Below are 12,230 nucleotides of genomic sequence, written 5' to 3'. Positions count from 1 at the left end.
TTTCTGCACTGCACTTCCCAGAGATCACCTGTCAATCAAACTTGGATTTTCTGTTGATGCAGTTTGAGTTTCTGTAGGTGGTGGTGTAGGCATGGTGGCTATCGCTACTCATGCTAACTACCCAGTTCTTCTATTTATTCCAAACAAACCAGAAATGCAGATAACTGCGGCTGTAATACCTGAATGCTTATAGATTGCAATAAGCTATTTTTCCAAGTCAGCCTCAAGACTGTGCTCTACGCTGTCTACTCTGTGCAACTTTCCCAATTTATTCTCACTCTTCTCCACTGTTCCCCTGGCACACACTCTCATTTTCATTTAACGCCATCACAGGTAGCCCTGGCCTCCTGGGCCTGAAAATTGCTACCGACTACATGCTTGTGAAAGCTCTGCTTGCGGTGGCCAACTGGGACACATGGCCACGCTCCAACGCTGAGTAACCCAAAAGAGCAAGAATGCGTTCCCATGAGAGTACCGTCTTCTTACAATGTCATATGGGTGAATGGAAAAAAAACCTCTTCTTATCCTTAGATCTTTCAAATGTTTCTACTCAGATGAGAACTCTATAAGCTATGACGTGATTTTACCAGGTGGGACAAAAAAAAAAAGTGTTACATTACATGATCCAAGTAACTTTCTCATCCAAGTGAAGGGTAATTTGTAAATGCAATGAACGACCTTATTTATTTAATACCTATTTGGCATAGCAGTTTTGAGCTGGGGATTTCTTCTGGGCAAGTTGGTTTTGAGAGTGCCAATTACCACACTACACTATTAGTGAGTGAAAGCTTTAATTCTCCATTTTGCATCAGACTGTTAAGTCCAACCCCAGCTAAACTCTCCAAGTCATAACTTCAGCAATAAATTTAGGAAGCTGTAAGATCCCAATCATCTGCCAAATGATTTTCCAAGTCTATTTAATTAGACAGCACTAATGTTGTAGATGGTGAGTGGTGCTGCAATGAAAAGGTTTAGGAATGCTTGGGCCTCAGTACATAATCTTATGGAGTCAATTTAGCCAAGACACAAAAGAAAGTTTAAAAAGCAAATGTATGATTACCTAAGTGAAATACAACCTTTCATATTCAACAAAAAAAAACCTTTGCACTCTTGCATGCACTCTTACACGATATGGTCATGATCCTGACCTTTGCACTCCTTATTTTCGTTTGCTTGTAATATTTGGTGATCTAGGAACTGAAGCGTACTCTACTGTGCCAGTCCCTCTGGATAAGAACATCAGTGAAATACCTAAAATGTAAAACGTAAAACTTTCATTTGGTTTTCTCTTGGCCTGCGTGATAGCTGCCCAATGACGTACTCTCTCAGAAGGTAAACTGGGGTGACAGGCTTTGGTCGCGCCGAGGCAAGTGCGTTAGGGCTCAGTCGCTCTCCTGAGGGGTTTTTATTTTTCATAAGGTCTCAGAAGGACGGCAGGAGAGATTTCAGGTTCCCCTTGCGTTCAGTGACTCTCCTCCAACCCCATTCGCTCTGCATCACTGGCCCCGCTGCTCACAACAGATGGCTATCGCTGTATTCCTCACCCCAGTCAAGGCCGGGCCAGGTCCTCCGCTATCTCCCAGAGAGAGAGAGAGAGAGAGAGGGGAAGGGATGGGAAGCTGGGGGCTGATGTTGAATTTCACACCCCACGGCCTCAGGATTAGTGAGACCAGGGGTTGACGGACAGGCAGGTGGGGGGGCATTAGGGTTCGACTGATATGGATTTTTGAAGGCCGATACTGATGCATAACAAGTAAGCTATGTCTTCTTGATATCCGACTGGATTTCAACTTTGAAATCCACACTCTGATGAACTTTGCCAGCCAGAACTTCTAGGAAAAATGCCATAAAATGCCATTCAAGTGACAGTCACTTCTCTAGCTTACTTCTGGTAATGACAGACACAGGCATACTCATACAGATACTAAGGTTCGATATAGTTTTTCAATGTCAATACCTATATTTTTGAATTGAAGCTGCTGATAGCTGATATTTTGTGCCGAATTTGACCGGTCTCATGCCAAACAATCACAAGTACTGAGGGTTTTATTCTTGTTATTCTTTGAAAAGCCTCTGAAACAGCACCATCATGGGACACTAAAGAGCTTCTTCTAGGTGGGTTAGCAGCTCCTTACGGCAGAGTGAGGCAGGTTTCACTGCAGGTTTTACAGACTGTTGAGTAAAATCCTCCCACACCACGCTGGAATGATTTTTCTGGTCAGACATCAGCTCGCTCACTGCTGTTCAAGAGGCAGTTTGTATTCCACTCTTAAGTTTTGATTCATCACCTCCTGTGGTTTGAGAAGGTTTCCCGCCAGTGTCCACACCAACACCTGAATTTAATTTGGGCAAGCAGGGTGAAGCTACGGCATCTCTATTAGAGGTGATGGGAGATCAGTCAATGGCGTGGAGGAGGAATTGGAGAGAACGGCGCTGCCTCCTCCTGTACTTGTCTGAAGGGGCAACGTGATGGACGGTGGAGGTGGAGGTGGAGGTGGGAGGAGGGATGCTTGTGTGTCAAAGCCCCCGGCGAAGCTCACAACCCAGAGCCTCGGGGTTTCGGTGGAGACTCCGGTTATCAGCAGAGCCTCAGGCAAAATAAAACCTCCGGCTGGGAGGGTCGGTGCTGGGAGGAGGGAGGGTGAGGTGTTGGTGGGTAAAGGGGGAGGGGTGCGGGGGGAGGGGGGGAGGTGGGGGGGGGAGGTGCTGTATCAACCCCACCAAATCACAGAGCGGAGGCTGTTTGCCAGACAGAGATCTGCGGCGGAGGTTCGGGGCCGACAGACACATCCCTTAGCGCAGCGTGCCGTATACGCATCGCGGAGCACATCCGCTTATACCTTGTCTGAAATTCACTTTCGCTCCCAGTAGATTAAACTCACACTTCAGTTCATCTCACAACACCCCGCTTAGCAGGGACACGGCAATGATGTTTTTTTTTTTTACTATCCCCGCATGCAAAGTATGAACAATGGCTAAGTTTTTTAAGCAACAATACAGTTTACCCCGCTTTCCCATGAATTACAGTTAGGCTAAATTGAATATTCCCAAGTGGGATAAAGAGCTGAAAAAACCCTGCGATTGCTGTGTTGGCTTTTTATGGGGCTAGAGGAAATTTGAATTAATGTGAGGATTAAGTGCACTTGATGTTTTCAGCCAGTGAAAATATTAGCAGCCGTCTGCAATCATGCACAAACCCAATGAAGCAGGATGTAACAGAAAATTACTTCAGCAGAACCGTATTACTGGTCTCTGCCTGGGGACTCAACGGTATCTCTAGAACAACACAAATATTCAACTAGGGACACTTTCGCCAAAAAACGGCTCAAAACTAAATATATCCTGTAACATCTACTGTATCGGTGCTGAATTGAATGCTTTAGGTTGGAAGGTGCGCAAAATGCATGCTCTCTTAAATTTGACCATATTCAGGCACTCATAATCAGAAGATTACATGTGACTAATGCCATTTAGGTCAGAGTGGAGTTTGACAGGGAGGTTGTAGGGGTGAATGACTTCCATGCAGAAGTAAAACAAATCAAAGCACGTTCTTCTGTATATTATAGTTGAGCCTGAGCAGAGCTATGAAACAGTTATATTAGTAGATAGATACCAGGATGGGGGCTGCTGTCAAATTCCCCACTGTGACATTTCCCCTGAAATGTCTGTCAACTACTTCAAAACTAACCAGGATGTCCATTTATGAAGAAGTACAGAAATCCATTCCCATCAATATGATACTGATATTGGCCAGCGACAAATGATTTCTCTGTTCATTCTGAATATTGTTTTCTGTAGCACTTTGAGATTTTTTGAAGTAATTTGCATATTAATTATTATTATTGTTATTATTATTATCAACAAGTAACTTTTGTCAACAGCAATGAACAAGGTATTAGAGAGGCTATTAGTAATAGTAGTAATAGTAACAGTAGTAGTCACACTAGTAGTGTTAATAGTAGCAGTATTAGTAATATTAGTAGTACTAGTAGTAGCAGCAGTAGGTCAATATTAGTAGCAATAGCAGCACTAGTGGTAGCAGTAAAAGTAGTAGTAGCAGTACTACTAGTAGTAACAACAGCAGCAGCAGTAGTAGTAGTAGTAGTAGTAGTAGTAGTAGTAGTAATAAGCAGTAGCAACAGTAATAGCAGTAGTAGTAGTAATACTATTCTAATAAGTAACTTCTGAATTTTGCTGACAGAAAAAGCACAGAGAAAGTTGTACTCAGAATCTTAACGAAGAACAATGTATTTAGGGAGATTATTATTATTGTTGTTATGATTATTATTATTATGAGGTGGGTTTTCCTGAAATGAAAGACGCAGTACCTGGCCACCCGTTTCTCTGTACACTGAAAACTGAAGCATACAGATGATGCTTTCCATGGCTTTTGACACTCCTATTGCCTTGAAACATATGCAATTGTACCAAAGACATTTGAAACATCCTTACTGGTGTGCTACTAAAATGAAGAGCATTTTAATTATTGATAAAGGATGAAGAGTAGCCTACCTTCACTTTCTTTTAATGTGTTTTGAGTTTGGCAACACCTAACTCCAACCAAACCAAACAGCACCTTCTAAACTAGTATTTTACTCCTTTTAAACTAAGGAAGTTGAGCAGCTGAATACACTCACATTCAGAGCTACATTCTACATGAAGAAAAATCTCAATGTTAATAGAACACATAGTTGTCAAGCCTTGAAGAGTTGCTGATTTAGGATCAGCTAGCTAGTGAAAGATAAAGATCGACCATTTGCAAAAATCTCAAACCTAAAATGTAAGTTCACCCATGTTTTCATTGTCAGCCACTAAATCTCATATGTTCAGAAGTTGTCCTCCCTGCTTAAGGTCAGTCACTGATAAAGACTTCAGAGGAATCGAGTGATTTGTATTGCAGAACCTTACCATTAATAACATTTTGGTTAGTGGTGTAGCACTATAAGCATATGTGATTAGTGTCTGAATACATGCATGCAAACCCTTAAGTAATGAAGCTAATCCCTTCCCTGGCTCTTATGAGGTCCTCAGAAAAAACTTTGATGAGAATCCTGAGCTGGGACTCTATCAACTTGTGTTGTTTCCATAATAAAGAACAGGGGTTTTAGTTTCATATCAAACATGTAATGCTCAAAACTACCAACAAACTCTTAAATCTGATTCCTTTGCACACACTATTTCTGACATTTTGTGAGTTTGGAGTTACAAGGTTGTGCAGTTTTGAGATTTTGAGTATCAAAGACTTGACATACCAGCTAGTAAAACTGTTGTGTACTTTCTGTCTTTTTAAATATTTAACCCCAAAAAGGTTCTTCAAAAATACAAAAAAGGGTTAGGGGTTTGATATATATAAAAAAAGCAGATAGAACAGTACAATTCCAAGCTCACAATTTGGTAGACAGTAAGCTCATTGCCAATAAGGCCAAAATACTGCATATTTGCCACTGTGTATTTGTAATTTACGGTTGGTGCTGTCTGAAGAGCACTGATGAAAGCATGTAGCTGAAACGTCTGCTCCTTAGTTCTTTTGTACATATAGTTATTTTTTCACTTGCACATTTAAGTTGGGCACTTATGCAATAAATTAGTTTTTCTGAACTAAATGAACATTTTTGTCTTAGCCTTTTATTTGCAGTGTGCAGAATTGTTTTCCCATTTTTCTTGAATACATGATGCCTAATGAAGCTAATCCATTTGTCACTGTTGCAGCATCAAACACACTTGGACTCTCTATCAACTTATCCTGTTTCCATGATAAAAAAAACCCACAAAGTTTTGGTTTCATATCAAACGTGATATTCAAAAAGTAAACACCGATTCTTAAAATTGATTCCTTTGCATACACTATTTTTGTCATTTGGTAGACAGTAAATTAGTTGTCAATAAGGCTAAACTACTTACTACTTTAACTAAGATGAGATGAGATAAAAGAATACTTAAATGTCAGATTCTTGTGAATGGTGCCTTGTCCCAAGATGCTCCTTTTTTCACAACAAGGTAATCACAATACATAAGCTACACAACAACAAACAGATCAATCAGTTTAGGTCAGTAACCTGCAGAGATTCATCTGACCTTCCCCGTTCTGATAGGCAAAAACAATACTGTCCAAGCTTCAACTCAAGCAAACTAACACGATCCTCTGCTTGGTGAACCGCTAAGCAGCATCCTTTCCAAATTCAATAGACTTCATTTAGGCTCCAAACACAGAAACAAACACCCACGCGAGTCCTGCAGCCAGGTAGAGGTGGAGTACCTTTGCGTTCAGAGCGTTTCTTCCGCCTCCTCTTGAACCTCCGCCGGATGAGGCAGTAGTAGGCCGCCGTGGTCTGAGAGCCGTCCAGCAGCAGAGCCATGGTCGCGGGGCTTAGCGACGCCGATCTGTCCCCTAAGCTGGTCCTGGAGGGTCTAACGTGAGCCTCTCTCTCAGCCTAGTGCTAAGTACAGATACAGACCCTCCCTTGTACAACTTTGGGGAGAGGAGAGGAGGGGAAGGGAGGGGCGGCCAGTCGACCATGACAAAGGCAGGAGAGCTGTTGGCACATTGACTCGGCGTGGTAAACGGCTGTCAAATAAACGGGCTGGGATCTTTCTCAGTCTCCTCCCTCCCTCTCTCCCTCCCTCCCTCTCTGGCTTTTTCTTCTTCTCTTGCCTCCTCTCTCTTTTTTTCTCCACCCTCCACTCTTGAAATCCATACTCGCGGCTATGATGAAGTTGGCAAGCTGGCGCCGTTGATGAAAAATGCCGTGAAATGCCTATCCAGCGAGTCACTTCTCTACCTTCCCTCCTCCGATAATGATGCGTAGATACTAGGGTTCAAACAATATGGGTTTCTCAAGGCCAATGGTGATGTTTTTGGATTGAAACTGCCAATAGCTGGTCATTTCTGCCCATATTCAAGATCTTTAAATTCAAAAAAATTCTAAATATTCAGTGTTTCCTCCAGAGTTTTATCCTTGTCCTTTTTTTTATCCTTGGAAAAGCCTCTGAAACAGCATTTAGACCATCATGGGACACTAAAACTCTCCATCGAAAGCCAGGATCATAATAATCATAACTAGAAAAACATATGTATTCATGCTTGTGTGGAATCTGATCAGAATGTCTCAGAATATCAATTCAGGTTAAAGTCTTCCATAGAGAACCAGTGTAGTATTGATTAATTCTATAATATGTAATCAATCAAACTGCATCATATCCATCATAGGTGGACCACACTGACTGGACCAGATCTGATTTTTAATAAAAGCCAATATCGACCCCATATATCGGTATACATCTACACACAACCAATGACACACACACACACACTCATTCTTTAACTGGCACTGTAACTGTAATATCTTGCGTTCATGATCCCATTCAACAGGGGTTATCTCTTGTCACACAAAAAGAAAACCAGAACTAAAAAAAAAAAAAATTCTCTGCCTGAACTGTAATCTTATTTTCCCAGGAAAGCACAGTTGACAAATCCCATGTTTGACTGTGAGACAAGAACAGCTATGAAGGTGATCAATAGGCATCTGATGGTTTATAAGATAACAATCTATAAACACAGACATTGTTTAGCTCTAGGAGAGACTTGAGTATTTTTTTTTTTTTAGAGTACAAGCAACTACTTGGTCATTATACATTGAAAACAAAGTTCTTCATTCTATTAAAAGAATACACTGACTTTTCAAATATAGATTCACCAAGCACTTAATATAGTGTCTAGTGAAGAAAAATAGCCAATAAAACTCAAAAAATGTCAAAGTATTCCTTTAACAGCAAAAACATATGATGACTTTATGATAATGATGCTGACTGTAAGTAAGTGCAAAGTATAGGAAAATAGTATTCAGTAACTTTCCTTGTCTCATAGGCTGCCCCAAGTTACCTTTAATTTACTTCATGAGTGAACTGAGCTAATATTGATTATTTTTTCTGCCCCACAATACATATGGTCACATTTTTGTATTGCGATATATTGAATTCCGATATATCGTCCCATCCCTATACAATATGTATTGTAGGTACTTTTCTTACAAAATAATCAGACATCAGAAAATTACATTGAACTTAAATGAATACATCAAGGTGTCTATGTTCTCACCACGTAACCTTAATGTTGACAAAACTTACATTGTCTGTGTTTATTACATTATGCTCTGATTATTGTTATTATAAGGCACTCCCAATGTGCTTGTAATGCGCTTATGATGCCTTATAATAATCACTTGAAGTAAAGTGTTCTCCCTGTGTGTTTGGACCTCCACGCATTGAACTACACCACAGAGCAGTCACTTCATTTCACTTAATGTGCTTGTCTCCCATTATACCAAATCCATATCTGAGAGGGCCATTCCTATGCAACTAAGCACCCAATAGAAACGGGCCCTCCCAGTAGGGCTTAGCAGTGCTCCAGACATGCTTTATGCGATGCCGTATTAGATAGAGATGAGCTATGGTTTGTAACTGGATAATGGAGATCATATTTTTCGTGTGTTCGTGACAGAATGTGAACACAGCATTAGAAATAATAGCCGAGGACATTATCTGGTATTGGCATTTCACTCATTCAATTCAGCCATTAGCTGGTGAGGCGTGAGTTGTAACTGCAGAACCCCGGTGAGGCTTGGACAGGTGGAAAGCCTACATCGCCCCCTTGTGGGCTATAATGGAATCATAACAGAGCTATATAGACATTACCAAGGCATTATGATAATAATTATTGCTATTAAGATAAGATGAAATGATCCCCTAGGGCTGCAGCAGCCATAATTTCCAACGTGTTAAGTATTAAATGGAAACGGATGAATGGTAAGTATGAGAGTTACAGCAATGTGAGGGCGTGCAAAATAACAGCAATTGAACATAATGAGACAAAGAAGAAAATGAATGAAAATGTGTATTCCCTTGGTAATATAGAAATGGTTTTGCTCTATGGCTGTGCTGTCATTCCTTTCCATTATATTCCATTTATTGTTTTATTTATTAGGGAAACACTACAGTCTGATGCAGTGTCTCCGAACCTTTAACAGCCACATTCCAATTAAAAACCAAGTCTTGTATCAATATTAGGGTTCCCATCAATATTCAGGGTTCCCACACCTTTTCACTGATGAAATTCCCAAACTTTTCCATGACTTCTCCAAGACCCCTTTTTCAAATTTTCCATGACCCATTTCCAAAAACTACACTAACTTTAAGCATTAGTTTGTTTTTCACTTTAAAATCAAGGATTACAATATTATGTTAACTCTGCCACAAATAAAATGTCATGACTTTTCCAAAACGTTTCTCCCTTTTATCATTTTTTCATGACTTCTCCAGGCCTGGAAAATGCCATTTTAAAATTCCATGACTTTTCCAGGTTTTCCATACATACAGCATTCCAGTGTGGGAATGCTGTACCTTTGAACAAACTGTAAAAAGGAAATAAGTAATTCAACCAACCTGGCTTATGTCTGCCGCAGGCTCTGGGAGGACTTGATCAGTTTTGTGTTCTGAAATGAAGAACATAACCATGTCAAATAATACTACAGATAATAGCAATCTTTATTCATGTAAAACTGTTTAAAAAAAAGTCTTTCAAAGAGCTTTAACAACCAAAATAATGCATCATATTCATAAAATCAATTGAAACAGGAAGACACTGAACTGATTCTAAAGACAGGTTTTGATCAGTATGAATACACATTTTATTATCATTATCCTGGGTTTCAGTGGAGAGCTTTAGTGTCCCATGATGGTCTAAATGCTGTTTCAGAGGCGAGAATACAATTCTGGAGGATTTTTGACTATCATCAGCATCAAGGTAAAATCACCTTTAGTCTTCAGTTTAGACTGTCAATAAAACATGTAATTATAACAAAATGCCTGTAGGTGGAGCTGTTGTACTTTACATATACACACTGGCAGCCCACAGATTTAGGCTGGATGCACTGCATGATATGATATTCCTTCTTCCTACACAGTTCCCTCTCTTCCCACTCCTTTATACACATCTTAACATTCATCAGGGCTGAAGGAGCTTGTTATTCTCTAAATGCTTGGGAAGAAGCAACAGGAAACACATTCCCACATTTCAATGTGCAAGAAGAGGGAATACGGGCTTTTCCCACTCAGTACAAAATCTATAAGAATGACTTGAAGTTACAGGGAGGGACACACACACACGGCAAAAACACACATGCACTAATTGTACATGCAGACCTTCTCCCACTCTCATACAGCAAGGTTGAAAGTAAGGAATTACACTTTTTGTGTTTTTGTATTTTTTGAAGGCAGTAAATTCACTTTTACTCAAGTATGTCTCCATAAGCATTGCATCAGAAACTGGGCAGTTGCAAATATATCTGCATCAAACCCATATAAGCATGTGTAGCAAACATTAAGTCAACAAACTGTAACATTAAATACTCAAATTTATCCATCCAGCTACAATATTATTGGTTTGTGTTAGCCTAGTTATTGTCTGAGAGGTTAGCTAGGTTGCTAGCCTTTGCTAGCTAGCTGGATAGTGAAAGAAACATCAATTTGGCAACATTACTGAATAATGGAAAGGAGTATTTTCATTTTTGTTTTTCACTGATTTAATGATGATATAAATTTCAGAATTGTATGTTTATAAACCTCAACAGACAAAAAAAAACATGCACTATCACATATTGAATCCTCCGTCCTCCGTTTTTGCGCTACACAGGAAAGATTTCCATCTTTCCCATGTATGTGTCTGATTTTTTAAAGTAACTCTGTAACTTTGAGTGCATTTTATATGAGCAAATTTAGATTTTTACACCAGTAATTTTATTTTATTTACTACTGTAGCCTACTTCACCACATTTTAAATCACAATGATTTAAGAGTTGAAATTTTGTCGACTCTCCACAAACATTGCATCAGAAACTGGTCAATCAGAAACTGGCCAGTTGTGGAGCTATTAGCAGTGAAGTTAGTCAGAAGAGAATTGACCTTATTGTGTTTATGCACTTTATTTTGTCAAGTTTTAGTTTTTTTATTAAAACTGTCTCTCATCCTTTTTGCATTGCTTGGGAAAAAATCATATCTAACCACTTTGGCTTTTGTAAAACAGTAGCTCAGTAACTTCCAAGATGTCTTAGACCTTTTTAATGCTAGTTAGAATAAAATATAAGTCCAGTCTTGCCACTGAAATGAACATGAAACTGAAAAAAATGGAAGTCCTATCTACGTACTTGAATTTAGATAATTCAATCTAAGACATTTTAAGGCATTGTCAGGTCCTGCAGACAGAGACTTTCACCCCAAGTGCGTTTTAAATGAACTGAAAAGTGAAGTAAAGGTTTCAGCAAAATAACCCATCCATGACATGCAGACTCTTACACACGCACACAATACCCAAACGCATGCACATGCACATAAACAGACCATAAACACATTAAAATGCAAATGTATGTAACATACTCCATCTCAGACACACACACACACACACACACACACACACACACGCACACTAAATTATACAAAGAATGCGTGCTGCTTAGTTTGTCAGAAAGCCATGAGGATGAACTGTCTGCGTCCAACCTGAAACAACACACTAATCACCATCTGAAGAATGACTGTCCTCTCATCCAACACTAACAGAGCACAGCGCAGAGGTTTAGCAGAAACGTTCCACAACTTACGTACACGAAGCCAACAATGCAGTATTTTAAGGGCTTATCCAAATCGAAGAAAATTGTCCAAAGCAAGTTCATTCTGAAGTCAAGCCTATAGTATTTTACGGGATTTTCCCAAAACAAAGAAAACTGTCCAAACCCAGTTCAACATGAATTCAAGCCTATAGTAGTTTAATCAAAATTACCGTCCAGACCGTGCAGATTACAGCTTGGACACGGACAAAGAAAAACAGGAAGAAAAAATACATGGAAAGCCAAACCAACGTTGACTTGCAGTGTAAACAAATCCTTCATTGTGGGCTGATTTGATTGCATTACTCCATTATTTTCACTTTAATTCACATCAGTTTAGTCTTCTTTATATTTTTCTCAATTTCTTATAATTGTGTCCACTGATTTTTATGATTATAACTTTGTGAATTCAGCTCCACATTTCATTTATTGTATTTTTTCGTGTTCGTCTAATCAACAATTGCATTACTGAATGTACAAATGACGCCTAAATAGAGGCACTCGGCACATAGTTTGAGATAAACTACATTCCACCATGCTTACACTTCAAGTGGACAGAGTTGAGCCAAAAATGCA

The 12,230-nt window shown here is 39.5% G+C and overlaps 1 protein-coding gene across 1 annotated transcript in view; it reads right to left on the bottom strand.

Annotated features, from left to right (window-relative positions):
• The window catches only part of adarb1a (adenosine deaminase RNA specific B1a), a 28,449-nt gene extending 22,093 nt beyond the window's left edge, over positions 1-6,356 (bottom strand). The window contains exon 1 of the mRNA XM_071902110.2: positions 6,257-6,356. Coding sequence (XP_071758211.1) covers positions 6,257-6,356 — 100 coding nt within the window. The remainder of the gene's footprint in view (positions 1-6,256) is intronic.
• Positions 6,357-12,230: the final 5,874 nt, after the last annotated feature.

Source organism: Centroberyx gerrardi, chromosome 21, assembly GCF_048128805.1.
Source record: "Centroberyx gerrardi isolate f3 chromosome 21, fCenGer3.hap1.cur.20231027, whole genome shotgun sequence".
NCBI lineage: Eukaryota > Metazoa > Chordata > Actinopteri > Beryciformes > Berycidae > Centroberyx > Centroberyx gerrardi.
This window is presented reverse-complemented; position numbering and strand designations above follow the sequence as displayed.